Genomic DNA, 24,038 nt, shown 5'->3' with positions numbered 1-24,038 from the left:
GTCTTAATTGCATCGCTTCCTTGATGGCCGTCGACCGATTCACTCCGAATAATAACGCCGGAGATATCCAAAGTATCGGAGGACGCCATCTGCCGGCGGAAAACACGCGGCTAATCAGAGAACTCCCCGTATTTAGTTATGAAAATCGCTTTTCAAACCGCATTTAGACTCCGCCTTTTCTCCTATCGATAAAATAAGGTACCAATAGCATCCCGAGAATCATTCCGTCCCTCTATACACGCGCAATTTCCTCCATACGATCAGCTGATCGTTCGGCGTGACGCCATCTTGTACCGCCTCACGCAATCAGTGATATTTATTCCTGCTTACTCGATGACCGGTTTCAAATATTTATACCTATCCTTTATAATCTATTAAGATTCTGAGAGAAAAAGTGATATTTATTTATTGATACTCATCAATATATTTTACCTGATAATTGCTATAATAGAGCCGTCAATTGGTAATAATAATAATAACAATAATGAAGAATCGGTGTTATTTTTTTAGTTTCAGATGTACGCGGAGGGCTGCAGTATAAGACCGTGGAAGGATTGGTTTGTGATAAAGTACAGTAGGTTATTTTAATTTCTTTTCCCATCGTCCGTTTTTGTTCAGTTTTTGCAACTTTTCTTTCCCCGACAACGATATAACCGCCTGTATACGTACTTCAAAAGAAAATATAAATCAGCTTAAAACACAGACAAAAATAGATGCCAGCCTACACACATTCAACTATAAATAAATGAGTACATATATATGTGTATATATGTATCTTATATGTACGATTAATTAGTGCAATTGGTGCAAAGATGAAAGAGAGAAGAGAAAGAGGAGAAAAGAAACCAACAACAACAACAATGACGAAAAATATTTAACTATATGTTAAATGTAATCTAGGATTCTGTTTTTATAGGTGCTCAAATGGTAGTGGAATTAAATAATATAACGATAAAAAACAACAACAACAACTAAACAAATGAAATAATAATGTTAATGAAAGTAGACGTAAGTAAATAAGGAATTAAGTTATTGAGTAAGTAGAAAGAAGGAGGGGGGACGGGGGGGGGATTAAATTTGAAAAACTTGGAATAAAATGAAAAACGCGACGCGATGTGAATTTTCTTCAACGCTACGTGGGATCCACTGCTCGACGGAATTTCAAATTCCCAAAATAATTTTTTCTCTTCAATCTTCAATATCCGTTGATACTTCATACATCAAAAAGAGATTAAAAACATGATCGGGAAAAGAAACCGTAGCCATGGATATTCTCGTAATCACCGCGTTAAGTGTTTGAATATTGTTTGCAAATGAAGATATTCGTTTGCATTATTGAGATTACCCAAACACTTTGCATACAATAAATTACACATGCACGCGTCGTACAATGTGTGAGAGGTACGTATACATGTAAAACCTATCGTTCCATTCGTGGCTCGTGTGTATTTTTATTTTTATGCTACATCATTGGCCTGATAAATTTCTAAAAATATCATTAACAAGCGTACAACGAGATATTATTGTTTTTTTTTTTTTTTTTTTTTCTGTTGCCTCCCTTCCCCCCATTTTTATTGTCACCGATGACCACGAACGGTTTTCAAAACTTTATACGATACGTTTACTATTCTATACATACGCCCTAATATATATAATTATTACCAATACGTACATACAATTTAGAGTTAGAAAAATTTAAAATTAAACATATGTGTATATATATATGTATATATATATATATATATATATATATAATATATATATGTACCTATATCAATTAGCATAATATACGTAACTACTGCCTATGTGTACCTGATGCGTACGTATAGGTTTACACGTTCGTTAGTGTTTTTATTACTTTTTTTTTTCTTCTTATTCCGATTTGGAAGGGGGTCTAGGGACGGATGCGAAGCTGTAAGTTTAACTGTCTTTTTCCATCGACGAAAAAAAGATTTATCGTGGAGAAAATTATTTTATAAGGAAATACTCTGCCATATGTTAAATATTATGCACATGCTCATATATATGTATATGTAATATATATATATACGTATGTATGCGATTGTACCTATATTGCATATTATGTTTTGAAGATAAGAGACGGTGCGAATATCGAATCGCCCCATAATTTACGAGAGGTTCAGCGATCGTGTAAACTGTAGTGAAAAAAGGAAGTGATTTCGATATAGTATATATAAAAAATATATAATATATTACTAATGTATATTATCGTTATTTTTAGTTTTCTGTTTTTTTTTTTGTTCATTTATGATCGTTCATTTATTCGTACGGGTACACAAATCAAGTCAATAATTTTAACTTTTAGACGCTCATTTTTATATAATACATACGTAAATACATATGCGCATGCATAGAAACATATACGTTAATACACGTTATACTTGCAATTATATTATCGTTATTCATCATGCTTCCCTGCATATATTTTTACGGGAAACTGTGGTTTAACTCTAGTTACGCATTTTACATTTTTTTTTTTTTTTGTTCATCATTGTTTTAATCAAATCCCCCCCCACGGTTCATAAATACTGACGACGCGACAGGTATCAGTGGAGATCGGCAGGATCAACCTTTCGAAAAATCATTGCAATCGATCCCTCAGAAGTATGACATTATATCATGAAAAGTTCTTGTTATTGTTTATTGAAAAATGAAAAAATCGAATCCCCAGAGTTCTGTTACCACTTAGGGAAGTTGATAAAAATACTTCAACTATAATGATATAATAATAATCGAAAAAGTCTCGGTATTAAAAACCGCGCGTTATCAAGTTTTGCGTAGTAGTTTCATTTTTATTCTTCAATTTATTTCCATAGCATTGATGAATCTCGCGCATGAGAAAGAAGGAAAAAAAAACGCAGGAAACCAAAAAAATTACGTACGGAGACCAAATAAAGATAAACGAATAACATTTTCACGTTGAAAATATAAGTCTAGGAACCTGCAGACGATAGATGACAGATATAGAAAAAACCGAGAGGGGGGAAGACCGGAAATAATTGGCGTTGAAATCAATGTGTTTAACGTTGGTAAAATTGCAGAGTATATGCGAAGAAGAGTGACGATGATGATGACAATTTTAATGATGATTATACCTGTAGCGTAAAAATATTATATAGAAAATTTTTTGCGGCATTCGCGTCAATGCAGCATTTAATGCGATATTCAATGTTATGCATACACATATACCCATATAGAGTGTTTGAGAAACGGTGGAACGGCGACGATGAAGAAGAAAAGGGAGGTGAAGAATTGAAAACAATAGAATGAAGAGAATTCCAATAGGTAGACAAAAATTATTTCACCCAATCAACAATGCAAGCAACCTCTTAGAATGGGCGTATCGATTTTGATGCCCAATCTCACCCTGATGTCACGTACGTACATGCATACAACGATCTCTGTTGTCCGAAACTAACCTCATATATACTAAGCTGTCGTGTGTATATATATGTATTTACATCAGTCAGTTGAATTACACACATGTCTAAACACATATATACACACGTATTATAAGTAGCCTGTAATAAGTAGCCTAATAGATAAATGAATAGTTAAGGCTCTGTATGATAAAGAACAATACGGGAGAATATATAATATATATATTCATATATATACATATATATGCATATATAAAATATGGCATACCATTATACATATAGATAAAAGTGATAGGCGCATTATTATTATTATTATTATTATTATTATTATTATTATTATTATTATTATTATTATTATTATTATTATTATTATTACAACTATTACTAGTACTACATCTACTACTACTACTATTATTATTATCATAAATATATAATGAAATGTTAGACGTAATTGAATATTATGATTAGATTAATATTACAAAAAACAAAAAAAAAAAAAAAAATCGATATAATTTTCATTATATACATATATGCATATACATAATAATATAATATACCTTAATTAAAATTATTATATATGATAAATAATTGTGGTGATCACGATTGTAACGTGTGGTGCAGGTGTTATTTTTGACAGTTAATAAAAACAATTTAAAAACGAAGAAAAGTAAGAAAACGAAACACTGTAACACGATTCACGGTAGTGATGATTGAACGAGTAACAAAATAATGCTAATTCTTTTCCTCCATCAACATTCATGTACTCACTTTAAATTTTCACTTTTATCTCTATTTGTTTCTCTATACTTTTTTCTCACACCTTTTACAAACTGATGTACAAGTACTACATACACACAAGGTTATCTGTAACACATACATACATATTATATACCATGTATATTAGGGTGATCCTTACTTAGGGTGTTGATGATTTTTTTTCAGACTACCCCCCCAAATCGACTATAAATAATTCAAAAACAATTTCCTAATTCTTTCAGATTTTTATATCAATTCTAACCCGTGTCTGTAAATGGATGGATATCGCCATTTAAAATACACTTGTTTCAGATACATTCTCAGCATATATTTTATTGTAAGAGTGACGATGTTCGAATCAATCTGTAATTGCGAAGATTTAGTGAGTATTAGTACTACTATCTGAGAAAAAATTCATTTCACCATACCGACCAATTTCGACGAATTGCACGCCGTAGAAATTTGACGTTTTCTTTTTATTTATAAGAAATGCAACTGTCTATATTACCTGGTATGATGATGTGAATTTTTTCTCAGATAGTAGCACTAATGCTCACTAGAACCTCACATTCATGGATTTTTTCGAACATTATTACTCTTACAGAAAAAAATACATACTGAGAACGTGTCCGAAACACGTGTATTTTAAATTGGGAAATCCTTCCTCTTACAGGCATGGGTTACAGTTGACATAAAAATTTGAAAAAAATTGTGAATTGTTTTTCTATTATTTATAGTTGATTTGGTGGGGTGATCCGGAATAAATTCGTCAACATTCTAAATCAGGACCACCCTAATATATATATATATATATGCGTGTGTGTGTGTGTGTGTGTACATGTATGTATGCATGTGCACTATACATATATTATCTAACTTTTGTGGTAGCTCCGGTTCTTTGTTACAGCCTGTTCAATATGTAGGATAAGCGTTGAATTTGAGCTCTAGGATTGTTTTGCTCCGCGAAAGTTGGCAATCAAAAAAAAAAAAAAAATTAAAAAAATTATGAAAAATTTAATCTGACGCCAATATAGCACTATTTAGCGAACGATAACAGTTATTATTGTAACGGTGCGTTAATAGCGACGGTGAGTTTTTAGCACGGATATTCAAGGAATCAAAGAATTAGAAATAATTGATTGAATAAACAAACGTTCGGTAAGTTTTACCGAGTTAACATAAATTTGGTATCTGTATAATACGTAAAAATGCACGATGTGAAATATGGTATGCATCAATTTTATCAAATAATACGAACAAGAGTAGGTATTGATATTATTCCAAACCGAGACGTTAATTGTTATTATTATTGTTATTGTCGCGTGAGAAGCCGTTTAATATGTTCGTTTGAAAAAAATTTACAGACAAAACGCTCTTTCATTTCCCGTTTCTGCACGATCTTTTTCCATCGTAGTTGGACAAATCATATGCAATTTCAGTTGTACAAATATAAATATAGATATGTTTTTCACACACCTGAATTAGCACGCGTATAACAATACGTGTGGCCTTAGACTGCACGCATTGAAATTGATTCTAGTAAACTAGTCGAAGAAGTTGAGAAAAAAAAAATATACAAATTAGAGAGACAAAAAAATCGCAATACTGTGTAAGAATATTTTTAAAAGTATTGAAAATTATTATAAACAAAAAAACTACCAAATACCTCGTAGCTAGAAATTCGAAGCAGGAATAACTTGTCGGTAGTCATAGTAATACAGTTACACGTGAACAAGAATGCGTACGCGCGTAATTTGGATAAGTATGTTATTAATACATCATGTTATAATGAGAAAAAGTAATCGTTGAGTTTTTACACACAACGTAGTTACCGGGGGAAGAGGGAAAGATAAAATTAAATAGAACAGGCGTACGTTTCCAAACATATAATTATAAACGATCCGAATGTAATTAAATTATATTACATATACGTATTCTGACGTACGCTCGCTGCATTGACGCGAATTACATTCCATATTTAGTCGCGTACTTTTTAATTTCCTTTGGCCTTGTTCAGTTAGTTTATTGTTATCTTGTTTTTTATACTTTATCTCCATCTGCAACGGCTAGGGCCCGAAGTAATCTCAGGCAAGTTGAAGATGATCGATTCTTGGAATCTGGGTGAAAATTCGAGACGGCCGCATCTTTGAATTTCACGCAGTGTTGAACATATGAATATATGAATAAATAAGTATATACATGTAATACGGCTTAGTGAAAGATTAGCTAAAATTCAACAAAGTTGATGTGAAAAAAATACATGTACCTATATTACGTATATCATTATTACATTATTCTGCATGTGACGAATGAAGATAAACACAGTGCATACGTCACACAATATACTGTTGATAAGAGAGTTGAGAAAAGAAAAAATGAATCACCAGTAAGCTGACAGCACACGAAAGGCGAACATAGCGAAGAATATTAAAACCATGTACACATTAAATGTTAAGCACAATTTTTAACATGGAATATAAAATATATACAATATATATATATGTACACTCATACATAGATATATGTGTGCGTACATACCTATGGTTTTATTCGCTTCTGTTTCAGCTGAATAGCACAAGAAAAAAAAATGATATGAAATAAAATACATTTTACTTCACTGAGCCTTTCACGTTTCGCGCGTCACTAATCGACTCTTCCTGTTGCGATGAAGGAAGAAGGAATTTTTCTTTGCACAATTCATTATTCTTGGTACTCGAGTTGATTTATTTTATTGTAGTGGTGAAGTTCACCGAGCAAATATCGCGACACTTGAACGTGGATTATTATATCGTATAGCACATAGCATATGGATTACGTACATTCGTACTAACCGAGATACATTACGAAGAGAGGGAAATTATTACGACGGAGGAAGAGGAAAAAAAGGAGTGGGAGGAAAAAAGGCAGTAGATAGATGCAGTTTCGAAATATCTTTCCCTGCGTGCGAATCATTAGTCAATGTCGACGAGAAGAATGGCGCATCCTAGCATCTTCCGCGCTCGACGGGGAGGTTCGCAGGGCTCTGGAAGGGTCGGGCTTCCGAGGTTGAATCGGACAGGAAGGAACAGCCTTAAAATAGAACTAAGTGCAAGGGTAGAAAGCAGCTCTCTCTCTTTCTCTCTCTCTCTCTCTCTCTCTCTCTCTCTCTCTCTCCTTCTATCTCTGTCGTATCTCGTTATACGACGCGTACAATATTTGCACATCGAGAAAAAGGATCGGGTGCAGGTTGACTTATCAAGATTTTCCATGATTCGATGGAACCTCTTCTTCCGCGAGCCTCCGGCAAAAATTGCGGCGCTTATCAAGCTATGGTAGGAAAAGCGTGGTTCGCTTAAGATTTTAGTTGAACTTTTAAGCGGTGCGCGCGCCTATGACGAGCGCATACTGTACCAATTGGCGCGAGACTTTACCGAACTTCTTGTTAAAATAGCCCGGTTATTATACGTTTTTATGCGAAGCAGTGCAAGGATATTTGCGATATCAGGTTAAGGTAGGTATCTTAAGGTACGTACATCAAAAGTGGAAAATAGTCTCGAGAGTTTCACGGAGGGTGAAAATCGCTCAGTAGTTCGGGAATCAAGGGGAGGCGAAGCGGCGGACGAAGTGAAAAGATTTCTTTCCGTGTAACAACAAGGAGCCAAAATTAATATGCAACACGATTGATTAATGTGTCGAGGATGAACGAGCGGTTGTTCACGAATTACGTGAGAAGAGGGGAGAGATGGAGGAGCGCAGTTATGCAGTTTCCCAGGATCTGATATTCTGCAGGATGCGCGGGGAAACTGCGTGATTGTTTGACGTTTGTATCAGATACGCGTGCTCATTATTTCCTCCCGTAGTCCAGGGAAATAACTGTGATTTAAGAAAAAAGAGGCGAGCAAGTTTATACGCACATTCGGATTGCACCGGCTGACCCCTTGTGACAAAGTTGGGGACGCGACCGCGCTCCGTCGTACTTAAAATGCAAATTTCTTTCTCATGAGAACTTCTCAATACACGCGAAAAGGGCTTCCCTGGCGATGGGCGGGGGGGGGGGGGGGGGGGGGGGATTTCTTCCAATTTAATTAGGGCTTCTGCTGGTTCGCCGCGGCGCTGACGTGTGTGCCAGTGCAACGCGGCGCCGTCGGCTCATGGAAATTCTTAATTAAATTCTCACCGCCGCTTTCTCGCCCGGTCCGTATACGTATATACCGTTGAAAAGAAAAGATCGCTGAGTTTTTTCATTCGCGAGTTAACCCCATGGACCTGCGGCAACGCCCGTGAGCTCCAACTTCGCTGTCGGGAACTTTGGATTGGGTCTTGTCCACCTTCGGGAACTTGCCGACTGTTTTTTATAATATTACACTGAGCTAGACGCGCCTTTGCTGAAACAATGTACCGCGTATACACGGGGTTGTATACACCGTAATTTACGAGAGAAAAGTCCGCTCCAAACTGATTCCTGGATCGTCGTAGGTATCGTTTCTGTATTAACGACTATCCGAGCACACTTTCCGGCAGCAAAATGCATGCGGGACTTCAACAGGGCCGTATTTGTTGATGAAAGCAGATCTGTATCATATTTTTTGTCGAGATCAGTTCAGCGTGTACTAAAATAGCGGCCTAGATAGCTTATACTCTCAGTTTCTATATCTTCATATCTGCATTGCCATTACGTACCGAAAACAATCAGCTGATTGCACTTCGCCATGTTGCTCATTAAAATTCAAGGGATAAATTTAAAGTATCTTATGAACAAAAGGATTGCATTCACAGTTTGTAAATATGGAAGGCGGTGAGTAGATTTTGATCTGTATGTATAACATCTATGAAGTATTTTGAAGCGGTGTTAATTACGATTCACAAGTTGAATGAACGATGTATACATTTGTTATCGATTTCGGTACAATTTCCTCGTAAATTTATTTCTCTCGTTGACAAGGCTATTATAGATTCGAAAGGTGTTATTTAGTATTTTACGTGAAAATGAAGAAGAATCCGAACATCTTGACAGGCTGTGAACCTTGATAGTGTTTATGATAACAGTGAAGATAAAACAGTAACATTCTCGGAATCAAAGAAATGTGCAGATGGCGGAAACTATAAGATCACAGGGTTCTGAGGACTATTATTATTATGTTTATTTTCAGTGATGTTACGTCTCCAAAAATATTATTAGCGCTGCTTATGACTAATTATACTACGCGCGGTACTTTAAACGCTACTTACGCTTAAAAACTTGAAAGCCAATTTAATGGTGACCGAAAATCGTTTTTTGTCGTTCAGAATATTGTGCCAGAGAGGAGCACATTCTCGACTTAGGAGCGCCCTCTAACAAGTAAATGGATGTCGGCAACCGACTCATACTTTGCCGTATTGAGCATCACGAAAACAATGGATAATACAGTGCACGTTTACCATATCGAAGTGCCACGAGAGTGATAGAAACTGAGCAAATCACAAACATGGACAAATGATATTACTGCATCATGGATAAGAAACTTGCAAGTTTTTTAAGCTCAACTGCAAAATATTATCTATCAGTTACTAGTACATCTTCATCGAAAGGCTGAATATGGGTTAACGCTGAGGATTAATCATTCCCAGTCAATCGTATCGAAAAGAAATACGATATATTTAGAGAGCCTGGCAAAGGATACTTCACACAGTGGTATACAGATGCGTAACCGGTAGCATTATCTTATCATTTTAATTCTATATTCATACATTGAGAAAATACAAGACTTGTGATTTTTCCCTTACCGTTTATTCATTTTTGCGCCCATTTTATTAGGCCGAAAGCCGTTGGGCATTCGAATCCGCGCCTGACGCTGCAGGTAACGGCAATCCTCTACACACGGGTCGTATTCTGCACATTTGCCGGGCGCAGCTCGACATCTCCCTTCGACCGAGCGGCAAGCATTGCGCGCGGCGCAGTTATTCGCTTTCCAACAGCTGGAGCGGAGCTACGTGCGACATATTTTTCTGACTCTTTTTATTTAGAATTCGGAATCTGCGAATGCATTTGTATCTGAATTTCTTTTTGGGGATTGGTACCGTCATCCTTTATTTCCACACTTCTTACGAAAAAGTAAGCTGTTTCGGCTTTCACCCTGAAAAATAGCACGTTTCAGTTATCCCCGTGAAAATTATCACGTCTTGATTAGTGTAATAAGGATTTTATCGATGTTTTAAATTTGTTGCAAATTTTTTATCAATACAAATATCAATCGGTCTTATTACATTTATATCAAGTAGTCCATACCTAAGCTGTACGTAATTTTTCTACAAGAGTGTAACAACTATTGTATCTTATTGGAGATGCCTAAATCGGTCTTTTTGAATTTTCATACCCAACAATAGGGTCCGCTTTTGTAATAAGGCCGTCGATAGGTGTAAAGGGGAGTATTTTTACTGCAAATCACGTGCCCCGACCACTGATCTGCGTTCGTGCCGTCAAAATGCACGTCGCGCTCTTGCAATGAATCCGCCCCGGGTAACATGTGATATCGGTATATATTCGTCTGTATTTAGATTCGGTAAGTATGCATTTTTAATTGGATGGCATACATTTTTAATATATTGGCACGCGCTTGTGTGAAATATCCTACACCAAACAGAAGTACTTTAAATTTTTCTCGGTAAAAATAATGACAGTAAATTCAGTTCAAATGAGAGAATTATACGCTATTCCATTGAGTCAGAGTGTGACCATGCGCCGATACGATCTCTGAGCAAATCAGTTTCTAAGTAGATTATTTTTTGAAAAATAATCTCAAAGAAATTACGATAACATTGACAAAGTTTTGCCATAAATTTGGAGCTACGTGGAATTTGTTAATTATTTATTCGTGATACGATAGCAACATTCGTTCATGGCTGTGATTTATTTAGTTTCATCCACTAAAATGGTACCTAGCTATACTGAATATGTTGCGAATTATCTATCGTTGAAATTATGACTCAGTGAAATTGTTTTTGAAAATTATTTTGACAAACTTATTCCGTGTTAGAGGTCCAATGAATAACAGAGATATGATGATGAAAGTGTTTGCCACGGCCCTCTATAAAGAATTGAAGGCGACGCGAATTTTTCGGTGGTGGAAGATGACAGATTTCTCTTGATTCTAAGGATTGACAGAGGAGAAATGTGTTTCCAATAGTATTGGGGTTCAAGACAGAAAAAAAAAAGAACAATTTTATGAACCAACATGACATGAGAAATCTGATGACTGTATAAGAACCAAATAAAACAATATACATTGCATTGATCAGAATATAAACACTGTCGTATAAGATATCCAGATGTTACTATTGTAGTTTGTACTCGCCGGTTGAGTTTCGGCCTCTGTACAAGTGCGTTGTATCTCTGCAGGATATAAGGTATATAATACCTACATCAATATTTCCGTATTTATTCCATGTCGTTTAAGGAGTTAGTCCTACGATGCTCCACAGACCTCTTTTGCAATCCTTGAGGTTCTATAAGTCTCGAGCGGGACCTTTATTATCAGTTCTGAGACGACACGATTTTCTCTCCGGAATAGAAGAAGGTTAACCACTTTAAATTTTTCAGTCGTTATTAAGATGATTTTGAGGGACAGTTGTATAAACGTAATTTTGCAAGAGAAATCGATTAGGCACAGTCCCACTTCAATGCGAGAAACGGATCGAGAGTTGAAGCCAACAAACGAGAGATTTCCTTCGTCATTTTTCTACTGCTGATGTTTCCTTCTTAATTTCTACGCTATTGATCCCACGCTCTTTTTTGTGCGTTTTCTGAGTTTCTAAAGGTCCAATTAGTCAGAAATTAATCGTACAAATGAAATCTGAGATCAAAAGTTTTTTAGCCAATAACGGTTTGTCTAAACCCTTTGCATTTTGGGTAAAGATTTCAGCGTTTTTGGAAAGTGCTGAAATCAATTGATTGATGCACTATTCCGACGTAATTTTGCGAGAGTAGCGTAATTTAACGCAGTGTCCTGATTTAAAGATCTGAAAAGGTGATTGTCGGCGATTTTTTTTTTTTTTTTTGATAGAAAGAGAAAGAACGAAGCTTCTTAAAACTTCCGAGTGTATTTGAACACACATCTGAGAGATACGAGCAAAAATTTTTATCTTCCAACTGTCGCAGAACGGTAGCGTTATTAGCTGACCCCCTGAAGAATATATCTTTAGTCAAGGGCTGACCATCGAAGGGCCTAGCCGCTTGAGTCTGGAATCGGCAAGCAAGGTAAATAATCATCATACATCATACATCATATCACCATACATCATACATCATTATGCATATACATACATAGTATTAAAGTTCGAAACCAAATTTTGGATGTCGAATGTTCGAATGTTCACAAAGTGACGTCACCCAAAATTTTTTTCCTTTGACGTCATCGATCTATAACGACGAAAATCAGCTAGCCGAATTCCTCAGTCCGGAAACAACCGCGCAGTAGAGCGGACGTATGAGAATCGCGCTCCGCAGATTTCGAGTACCGGTTTCTCTACCTCCTGATCCTACGCTCCGAGTCCGCTTCCTGGTGCAACTCGAATTCCAGGACAAACGCTCCGTAGTTTCTGAGCTCAACGTCCACTACCTGGTGAAACTCGACTTCCAGGACAAGCGCTCCGTGGTTCCTACACTCCGGGTACGCTACCTGGTGAAACTTGACTCCCAGGATAAGCGCTCCACAGTTTCTACGTTTCAGGTCCGCCACCTGGTGAAACTCGACTTCCAGAACAAGTGCTCCGTAGTTTCTGCGCTCAAGGTTCACTACCTGGTGAGACTCGACTTCCAGGACAAGCGCTCCGTGGTTCCTACATTTCAGGTCCGCTACCTGGTGAAACTCGACTTCCAGAAAAAGCGCTCCGTAGTTTCTGCACTCCAGGTCCGCCAGATGGTGAAAATCGACTTCCAGGACAAGCGGTCCGTAGTTTTGGCTGTGCAGGTCCTTGACCTGGTGACTATTGATTTTCAGGACTAATCTTTCATAGTTCTGGCTCTCCAGGTCCTTGACCTGATGACTTTTGACCTTCCGAACTAATTTTCAAGTTTACAAGTTTGATTATTGAAAACGTCATGTTTTGCACTATTAAACCAATATACGTGCTTCAGATAACATTTTGAATCCGAAAAAAACCGAACGACCAGGATCAACAAATTGCAATTGGTGAGTAGTTGGCATAGTATAAATAGGAATATACCTATGACAATAACGTCGTTCAATCAGAGCTAAAATTGCCGTGCGTCGTATTTCAAATCTGTAAGCACTGAGCTGATTATTCTGTGGTATTTTTTGACAAAATTTATTGTCATGAAATCACAATACGTTATACTTACATACATGTGTAAACGTGATTTGTAGCATCACGTAGCAGAAATCTTGCGGGCAGGTTTTAAAGCTAGTTATTTTTAATACGAGCATCATTTTATTATCGATGTACCAAAACAACCCATAAACCCGTGATATCATATTAATTGTCGAGCTCAAATGCAAAAACTAACGATTTTTACTGAGAAAATTCTGAACGAAAATGAATGTGATTTAACGTTTTTATCTGAGTTTTTTAGTTCATCGATGATAATAATATATGTCAATTCAAAGTAATACAAGTTTTTCCAACTTAAAACTAATAAACAAAAGTATTTGCAGTCGTCAATGAGTCAAGGACGCTTAGACGGACTGGAAAGTGCATCGATTGAAAATGATATTTTTCATGAACCAGATCTTGACGAAGTAATTCAAGACTTTACAGCCTTCAAAGCGAGAAGGTTCACATGATTTTACGACTACGCTAGAATTATACAATCTGTTGGTGTTATTGTAAAATTCTCTTGTTTTTAGCAATCATTTGTACCTTTGATTATCATATATCTTGAGTAAATAATTATGGGATTCAAATACTTGATTGTTCTATGTGTGCACTTACATGGGGGCGGCTTTTTATTACTTTACACGCATAAAAAATAGCCTTCGAACCGGCGCTACTCGGCTTATTATTCTGTTATCTCACATGTTAATCCAATCTCATCAAACTGCTTAATGACAAAATATACATGATAAAATTTGTGTATACACTTAATTTTATTGGACCACTTGACAAGGTGGATTTAATTCCCGTCCGCGTTATATATTGAGATTAGGTTGCGAATTAAATTCAAAGCGTTGTTACTAATCTATATTGTCTTTGATTATGACAGGACATCTTTTCTTCTCGCAAGATAAAATAACTCAGGCTGGTCTCTTTGGCGAGCATCACTTCGTGACAGACAATAATCATGTTTGTATGTAAAATTGGCTCGCGCTCGTGCTGTTATATAGCAGCCGCGTGTCTGCTGGTGGCTCTTTTGCTAATCGCTTTCCTGACAATCTTTGGTGTTATTCCAATTAAAAATGGGGACATTCCCGCTGGCGAGGATTGGATGCGTCCGGAAACGACGATACCTCAAGGAAGACTCAGAGGTATAAATATGGCCACACACCTTGGCAGAAGATTCTCTGCCTTCATTGGAGTTCCGTTTGCCGAGCCACCGATTGGAGATCTTAGGTTTGTAGGAATAATTCAGAGTTACAATTCATCTATCGCTGCATAGGTGGTGCAGAAAACGTTGCCCGGACACCCGGACTGAGTTCAAACCTCAACTCGCCGATTCGGAGCCTGAACGACGTTACCTGCGTTGCAATTTCTGCGAGCTATCGCTTAGGACCTCATCGACAAGCTGGGAATTTGAACTCAAGTCCTCCCCTTCCGAAGTCTCGCACGTTAGGAGCTACGCTACTACTTACAGTAGTAATATACGGTATCCATAGTAAACTGATACCGGTACTTATGATGATAATGTAATTGATTGGGCAAACTTTGGTTCATATCATGCAAAGATACAAGCAGTTAATATACATCAACACGAGTTGATAATGCAGTGGGGACTTCTTACCCTCCCGAGCTCATACCGTGCATTTCTTTCTTGTTCAAAATGCATGGTATGAGCTCGGGAGGGTAAAAAGTCCTCACTTTATTGATATGATTTTTTTCTCTTAGTAAGAAGATATTGTCTGAACAAATAAACAATCAAGGATCCGCATACACGTACTGAAACCACATTGTTTTGCCCACATTTACGTACTTTGCTTTTACACATCTCGATTGCTTTGAGAGTCCGCTAAAACATCGGTAATATCAGCTCTCGACGGATTTTCTTTGGGTTGATCTGCATCGATCACAACTCGTGGCACTGAAATACATAATTGAATGTATTCCAGAGAATAACATGTTCAAAATCTACGACGAAGAATTGGCAGAACTATCTAGCCTCATGTTGACTGAAAAATCACCTATCATTGGGAGTTTAATCGTCACAAAAATACGGAAAAATTAATTTTCCCTATTATTCCAATTCAGGTTTAAACAAGCTGTACCAGCGGGTCCTTGGAACGGGACTCTAGATACCGGCCGCATGCCTAACGCATGTATTCAGAACGAGAATAAGCTCATGGGGGATGAGGACTGCCTCTATCTTAATGTCTATACGCCGAAGGTATATCGCAATCGTATTGAATATATTTTGATAGATGGAGGAAGTTATAGTTTTACCATCATCGTTTCAAATTTTTTATCTCGAAAAATGTACTAGCCGTACCAAGAGATTCAAGGATTTTCAATTGAAAGTACAGACATTTTGAAATTCACTTGATTTCAGTACCGAAACACCAGTTTAGGCTATCGTCTGATCCAACAGCGAACAAATTTAGCTCTGTTCATTTTACATAGGATTCGAGTACTGCTAAGAGTACTGCCAAACATATTCAGGCAATGTGGAATTGATTTTATTGTTCTGCTTTGTTTTCATTCGAACATCACCCTCTTGTTGGTTGACTTGTTTTATGTCAGTGGCATCTTCATTGCTTCACAAACAAACTTTCGCTCACAGATGTTTGAAGATTATAGCGTGTGTCGGACGCGCGGATGGGCGATTTCATATACATCAGTGGCGATATCTGATTCGTGTGATTACAGCGCATGCTTATTCATTAGAAATCGCCCACTTTCCGCACTAGCAACGCAATATACTAATTGTCACACAGCTGGGTACAAAATACAGCATATTTTTAGTGCTTTAGATTGGATAAGAAATCTCTGTGATTACATCGCGAAGGTTGATTTCGAGAAATAAACAGATACTTAACCATTTGAATTTGTTCAACCATACCTGCAGTTCTTTATCGTACTCGAAATATTTTGGTTCGGACAACGCTCGAGAAACAGAAAATTTACATCACATTGGAAAATTTTCTACGGAGTTCAAACCTCTGATATCATCTTCTTTTTTACACACAATGAATCAAACTGTTGTAGAACATTACCAAATATCGAAGTCATGAAGTTTTCGTCCATCGATCTTGGTTTCTCCTCGCTGTTCCTAGCTCCTTAGGCTGCGTACAGACTAGAGCATTTTTGCGCGCAATATACTCAAGTTTGGACGTGGGTTCAGAAATGCATGTTTATGCTGTCAGCCTGCAACATTGCGATACACGTATAGAAGAAATCAGTAAATGAAGTGCAAAAAACAACTGTTCTCGCTTTATGATGCATAGTTTATAGTTTATTGTCGGTGCACATATTTGATTTGCTATCATTTCTTACTTTATAACATGAAAAATTGAATAAGATGGGTGCACGGTGCTTATTCAGAATCACGGTCTACGGTCGGCTTACATTAATGAATTCTCAAATGAGAAAGCAAATAATTCCTTTTTCACCATTTCTACCGTATAGCTTCCTAGTAGCCAAAATGCTACGTTACTGCCAGTGATGGTCTTCATCTATGGTGGACAATTCAGGTTTGGAACGAGCACTCCTGACCGATGGAGTCCAGAATTTCTTCTTAATAAGGACGTGGTTCTCGTAGTTCCGAACTATCGTTTCGGAATACTCGGATTTTTGAGTACCGGCGACGAAGTATCGCCTGGAAATAATTTACTAAAAGATATAGCTGAGGCTTTGAGATGGACCCAACGAAATATCAAGTATTTCGGTGGTGATCCAAATCAAGTAACTATCTTTGGTGGAAGTTCAGGCGCTGCCAGCGTTCGCCTTTTAACCTTATCTCCTTTAACAAAAGGTGAGCAGAGTTGCTTAGTCGAATTGAAATACACCTATGGTATTTAGTGATCATCGTTCGGTGGTAAATGTACCCGACTTAATAAGCGAAGCTAATGCTTTTAATTGTAAGAGAGATCAATAATGGCATTGAATTAGTGTCCACTAAATACATGTTAAATACTTGGCATTTCAACTTGACAAATAACTACACACTTTTTTCAGGACTCTTTCACCAATACATGACACACAGTATACCGGAACTTCCACCCTCTTTTCCTGAACCGTATTCGGTGGCCGCCAGGCGAGCCACGAAGTTGGGCGAATACCTTGGTTGTCCAACCAACACGTCAACCACCCTTGTTAACTGTCTGAGGACTTTCAATGGGTCATACTTGTACGAAACAGACATGGTGTTGAAAGGAATGGGGACGGCCAGGTCTACTGTTTGGTATCCTGTAGTCGAACCTGACGTAGAAGGTGCACTTTTTACGGATACTCCAGCGAATATCATTGCCAATGGAGAACAGCATGATTTGCCGTGGGTGGCCCTTGTAACTAAGGAAGAAGGAATTCTTGTAACTGCAGGCAAGTATGGGTAGATCAACGTGAAGTAACGAATATTCTTATAGGTGTCTATATCGCACACTGATGTCAAGTAACATACCAGGCTCTGAATATTTGAAGAAACTTTATCGGTAGTCATTTTTTCTTGGTGAATGATTTTTTCTGAAACTTGTACTTGTTCTTGATTTCAGTGTACTATGATAGGCCAGACTTGTTCCAGCAAGTTTTAGACAACATTGACTCTCACCTAATCAGCTTCTTGAGACACGACGTTTGGTCAGCCGATGTCGATGCCCAAACTGCTGCTTTAAAGTCTCGTTACTTGAACGATCTAACTGCCGACAGAAAATTGGTGAGAACTGGAACAACTGACGACAGAAGTTCAAGTTCCATCAATTATGGTGTGATTGATGTTGCTTTCAGCTACTGCACAATTTGACTGACATCATAACCGATTACGAGTTCACCTACCATATTTACAACGAGGTCAAACAACATGCAAACAATTCTGCTTACAAGAGTCCCGCATACCTTTGCACTTTTGACTACCGAGGCACTTTCAGCTATAGCTACAAGTTTAGTGATGGTAACACGGAGAATTGGGGCGCGGCGCACGGAGACGAGCTGATTTACCTCCTTCCTGGACCAAGGGAAATGTTTGCGCCACCAGGCTATGAATTTAGTGAGACTGACATGAAAGTGACCGACGCTATGATGGAGCTATGGACATCGTTTGCTATCAATGGGTGAGTATCAGGCTATGAATAGATAGAAGACATCACGTCACAACCGCTTGTGTATCGACAATATTTGACGATATAACACATTTTCAGGTTGCCGAATACTGCAGCTCTCAATGACAACGCGATTTGGGAACCATTCTCATCAGACGAAAAATATCTTCAGATCGGTAATGACAGCGATCCTGGAATTCAGGTTAAAAGTGGTTTTCACGAAGAGCGAATGCAGTTTTGGGAAAGTTTCTTTGCTGCTAAAAAGTAGATTTAGTTTGAACTGCGCTTCCCAATCAGAATTCGTACTCTCTGTTTTAAAATAGTTTTTTGTGACTTGCCCGTCGGAGAAAGTGAAAGTGATGTAGGAATAAATATTTGATGCCTATCTTAGAACGCAATGTACAGAACTTGGTTTCAATACCTGATAATGATAATATTATCGCATAATGCGTATTGGCAGTAGATTTTTTATTGATCCATCACCCACATGTCATACATACAGCGTTCGGTATCATTGTCAGTGTTCCATTGAGTAATATCAACCTGTGCCCTGGGATGTTTATTTGTGGCATTGAAAGTATGGCTTGGTCGTTTTCAGTTATAGTGAGCATCGATTTTATTCAAGGTATTTGAATTCGTGTCTGAAAAAAAGGATTACCATGTCAGTATTACGTGTTTTTAAAATTTTTGGATGTGATCTGAAAAAAAGCTGAAACGTATTTAGAATATAAAAATAATGAAACGATTAGTCAAACTTACAGCGCGCTCTCTGTGCGAAAATCTGCAAGACTGATGCCCAGCGGATTTCCATCAGTGAGTGCCGGCAGTGCACAGCGAGTCAGTCGGAAACTTTGCCGTATAACACTCGATTTCTCTCGCTGTCCCAATGCGCTGCGATCAACGCATCAGGAGTTACAGCCAAAAAATGAGAACCAGTGTTTTCAACATATTTCAGCAGGTGCTTTTTCCTTCATATTTTGTCTCCCGTTGATCCGACGCTATTTTCGCTGCGTTTTCTGAGTTCCTGGGGGTCCGTTCGATCAGGAAAGGGGCATACAAATCGAATCGGAGACTAAGAGTTTTTCGCTCGAAAAAAAAGCAAGGCTATAACCCCTTTGTATTTTTGGCGAAAAATTTGGCGATTTTGAAAAGTGCCGGAATGAATTCTTTCATGCACTATTCCGACGTAATTTTGCGAGAGGAATCGATTCGGCGCAGTCCCAATGCGGTGCGATCAACGCATCAGAAGTTACAGCCAAAAAATGAGAACCAGTGTTTTCGACATATTTCAGCAGGTGCTTTTTCCTTTATATTTTCTCTCCCGATGATCCGACGCTCTTTTCGCTGCGTTTTCTGGGTTCTTGGGGATCCAATTGGTCAGAAAAGGGTCCTACAAATCGAATCGGAGATAAAAAGTTTTTTGCTCAAAAAAAAGCAAGGCTAACCCCTTTGTATTTTTGGCGAAAAATTTGGCGATTTTGAAAATGCCGGAATAAATTCTTTCATGCACTATTCCGACGTAATTTTGCGAGAGGAATCGATTGGGCGCAGTCCCAATGCGCTGCGATCAACACATCAGAAATTACAGCCGAATAACAAAACCTGTGATTATATGAATCCTTACGTAATGTTTTTGATGTGTTTTTATACGGGAGAAATCAACGGGAGAGAAAATATGAAGGAAAAAGCACCTGCTGAAATATGTCGAAAACACTGGTTCTCATTTTTTGGCTGTAACTTTTCATCCGCTGCTCGCAGCGCATCAGGACTGCGCCTAATCGATTTGTCTCGCAAAATTGCGTCCGAATAGTGCCAGAAAAAATTTATTCCAGCACTTCTCAAATATTAATCCTCACGTAATATTTTTGATGTGTTCTGATACTGAAAATATTTATTGCTATTCCAGGTACAACCCGAGGTGGTTATCGGTGGTTGTTCGAGGTGGTTGGCGATTGTTGGAGGTGGTCGGAGGTGGACGAGGAAGAGGACGAACTGAACTGAGTCTCAAAGCCCTGTTGACATAAAAGCAGTTATTCGATAGAAATTATAGTTTATAGTTTACACAGCCCATTGCATGATATTTCATTATAAATACATATGTTTCAATGTATTTAGGAATAATTTATCAAATATACAGAGATCATGTGCAAATAATAAATGAATTGATTCGACCGCAGTTTGATGTATTCATTAGAGCTTTAACAATAAATTTAAGCTTTGTTACTTCTTTTATTTTATTATGGATAATCAAAAACATTTCCGACTAATCGTGCTGTGGAAGCATGGGGATTAAACCAAATGTAGCAAAAGATTAGAAACAGTGTATGTAGAGTACGGGTATTTTTCTAATAATGCAAATAGAATAGAATACCACGCCTTGCGAATTAGCTTTCCAGTCAGAGATGAATGATGAATTTTAAGGACTGCATTATCGTTGTTGAATACTCTATGCCTCATGGGAAAAGAAAATCTGTAACGACAAACTTGATGCACCGGATCATCGTCGACTTTAACTTTTGAAATGTCCTACCATTTCCGAACACCTCCAACCATCCTATTTACCTATATTACCAGATTAGCTATGATATGAAAAGAGAAGAATTATTCATTTCGAAATGGGATTCTATTCGACGCGCGCTCGATGTATTCCATGACATTAGTATTCATAATTATTCCAACAACTTTTCATTTGCTCTCTCGATCTTGAATTTTCATAGGCATAGAATCGAAACGTTGTTTTAGCTGGTCGCAAGTGAAGTATCTGCGTTGGGTGGAGGAGCAGAATTGTTTTTCGAAAAGTATTCGGATGGAAAAAAATTCAAAGTAACTGTAATACATCACGGATGCGTTAATTTTGAACGAGATGAAACGCATGCTTCGTATATGAGACAGTATTTAACGCTGCGTAGTGATTTAAAGACCTAGAAAGGTGATAGGGAGAGAAAGAACGACGCTTCTTAACATTTCGAGTGTATTTTAACACACATTTGAAAGATACGAGCGAAATTTTTCATCATCCAACTGTCGCAGAACGGCAGCGTTATTAGCCGAGCCGTTCACTGAAGAATATATCCTCAGTCAACGGCTGACCATCGAAGGGCCTGGCCGCTTGAGTCTGGAATCGGCAGGAGAGATGAAGTGTGTATTTCTTGTATGAAACGTGAAAACTAAAAGCATTATACATCAGATCATATCATCATACATCGTACACCATACATCATACACCATACATCATACATCATACATCGTACATCATACATCGTACATCATACATCGTACATCATACATCATCATACATAGTATCAAAGTTCGAAACCATAGTTTGGATGTCGGACGTTCAGAAAGTGACGTCACCAATTCAAAATCAGCTAGCCGAATTCCTCAGTCTGGAACGAACCGCGCAGTAGAGCGGACGGATGAGAGTCGCGCTCCGCAAACTTCGAGTACCGGGTTCTCAACCTCCCGGATCCCGCGCTTCGGGTCCGCTACGTATTTCGAGTACCAGGTTCTCAACCTCTCGGATCTTGCGCTTCGGGTCCGCTACGCGGTGAAACTCGACTTCCAGGATAAGCGCTCCGTGGTTCCTGGTTCATGTTTACAATAAATTATTTCAATTCGTTTTTCGCGCAACCCCAAATTCGGTAGCTGTCAGTCCGCTAATAAAATTTCTCGACTTCCAGGATAAGCGCTCCGTGGTTCCTGGTTCATGTTTACAATAAATTATTTCAATTCGTTTTTCGCGCAACCCCAAATTCGGTAGCTCTCAGTCCGCTAATAAAATTTCTCGACTTCCAGGATAAGCGCTCCGTGGTTCCTGGTTCATGTTTACAATAAATTATTTCAATTCGTTTTTCGCGCAACCCCAAATTCGGTAGCTGTCAGTCCGCTAATAAAATTTCTCGACTTCCAGGATAAGCGCTCCGTGGTTCCTGGTTCATGTTTGCAATAAATTATTTCAATTCGTTTTTCGCGCAACCCCAAATTCGGTAGCTCTCAGTCCGCTAATAAAATTTCTCGACTTCCAGGATAAGCGCTCCGTGGTTCCTGGTTCATGTTTACAATAAATTATTTCAATTCGTTTTTCGCGCAACCCCAAATTCGGTAGCTGCCAGTCCGCTAATAAAATTTCTCGACTTCCAGGATAAGCGCTCCGTGGTTCCTGGTTCATGTTTACAATAAATTATTTCAATTCGTTTTTCGCGCAACCCCAAATTCGGTAGCTGTCAGTCCGCTAATAAAATTTCTCGACTTCCAGGATAAGCGCTTCGTGGTTCCTGGTTCATGTTTACAATAAATTATTTCAATTCGTTTTTCGCGCAACCCCAAATTCGGTAGCTGTCAGTCCGCTAATAAAATTTCTCGACTTCCAGGATAAGCGCTCCGTGGTTCCTGGTTCATGTTTACAATAAATTATTTCAATTCGTTTTTCGCGCAACCCCAAATTCGGTAGCTGTCAGTCCGCTAATAAAATTTCTCGACTTCCAGGATAAGCGCTCCGTGGTTCCTGGTTCATGTTTACAATAAATTATTTCAATTCGTTTTTCGCGCAACCCCAAATTCGGTAGCTGCCAGTCCGCTAATAAAATTTCTCGACTTCCAGGATAAGCGCTCCGTGGTTCCTGGTTCATGTTTACAATAAATTATTTCAATTCGTTTTTCGCGCAACCCCAAATTCGGTAGCTGTCAGTCCGCTAATAAAATTTCTCGACTTCCAGGATAAGCGCTCCGTGGTTCCTGGTTCATGTTTACAATAAATTATTTTAATTCGTTTTTCGCGCAACCCCAAATTCGGTAGCTGTCAGTCCGCTAATAAAATTTCTATAACTTTATAATCTTCTCATAATCTTTCTAGTAGATTATATCGATAAAAAAATTATATCAAACCTTACACATTATTTTTGATTTGTTCTCATGCTGAAAATATTTATTAGTATTCGAGGTATAACTCGAGGTGGTTGGCGGTGGTCGTTGGGGGTGGTTGAAGATGGTCGGCGGTGGACGAGGAGGAGGACAAGGAGGACGAGGATTTGTGCTCGGTGAGTAAAACACTTTTATAATATTTCATGGCAATTGTAATTATATTTTATTTGAAATATTTCAAACTGGTCATGTTTACAATAAATTATTTCAATTCATTTTTCGTGCAAGCACATATTCAGTAGCTATGAATAATCTTATACAATTTATTATATTATCAATTAATTAATGAATATTCTTATAATATTTCACGGCAATTGTAATTATATTTCATCTGAAATATTACAAACTTGTCACGTTTACAATAAATTATTTCAATTCATTTTTCGTGCAAGCACATATTCAGTAGCTATGAATAATCTTATACAATTTATTATATTATCAATTAATTAATTAATATTCTTATAACATTTCACGGCAATTGTAATTATATTTCATCTGAAATATTACAAACTTGTCACGTTTACAATAAATTATTTCAATTCATTTTTCGTGCAAGCACATATTCAGTGGCTATGAATAATCTTAT

General features: G+C 37.7%; 2 protein-coding genes across 6 annotated transcripts in view; both read left to right on the top strand.

The window, feature by feature from the left end:
- Positions 1-6,435, top strand: part of foxo (forkhead box, sub-group O) — a 131,290-nt gene extending 124,855 nt beyond the window's left edge. For all 5 annotated transcript variants that reach the window (XM_046619529.2, XM_046619528.2, XM_046619530.2 and 2 more), the window contains exon 9: positions 511-6,435. The gene's annotated coding sequence lies outside the window, so the exon portion shown is untranslated. The remainder of the gene's footprint in view (positions 1-510) is intronic.
- A 7,896-nt stretch (positions 6,436-14,331) lies between these two features.
- Positions 14,332-19,115, top strand: LOC124215796 (carboxylic ester hydrolase-like). The gene is made up of 7 exons (XM_046619524.2): positions 14,332-14,681; positions 15,534-15,669; positions 16,908-17,253; positions 17,457-17,819; positions 17,990-18,150; positions 18,222-18,544; positions 18,632-19,115. Exons 1-7 carry the CDS (start codon positions 14,413-14,415, stop codon positions 18,798-18,800), a joined length of 1,767 nt encoding a protein of 588 aa, XP_046475480.1. The 5' UTR covers positions 14,332-14,412; the 3' UTR covers positions 18,801-19,115.
- The last annotated feature ends 4,923 nt before the right edge of the window (positions 19,116-24,038 follow it).

Source organism: Neodiprion pinetum, chromosome 4 (genome assembly GCF_021155775.2).
Source record: "Neodiprion pinetum isolate iyNeoPine1 chromosome 4, iyNeoPine1.2, whole genome shotgun sequence".
In the NCBI taxonomy this organism is placed as follows: Eukaryota; Metazoa; Arthropoda; class Insecta; order Hymenoptera; family Diprionidae; genus Neodiprion; species Neodiprion pinetum.
Note: the sequence above shows the minus strand (reverse complement) of the source record. Positions and strands in the feature narration are given on the sequence as shown.

Bases quoted from the DNA above. Each gene is read 5' to 3' on its own strand.
- LOC124215796 (XM_046619524.2), top strand. From the start codon at position 14,413: ATGTTTGTATGTAAAATTGGCTCGCGCTCGTGCTGTTATATAGCAGCC. The intron at 17,820-17,989 runs GCAAGTATGGGT...TCTTGATTTCAG, and splicing joins AGGAATTCTTGTAACTGCAG to TGTACTATGATAGGCCAGAC. The intron at 18,151-18,221 runs GTGAGAACTGGA...TGTTGCTTTCAG, and splicing joins TAACTGCCGACAGAAAATTG to CTACTGCACAATTTGACTGA.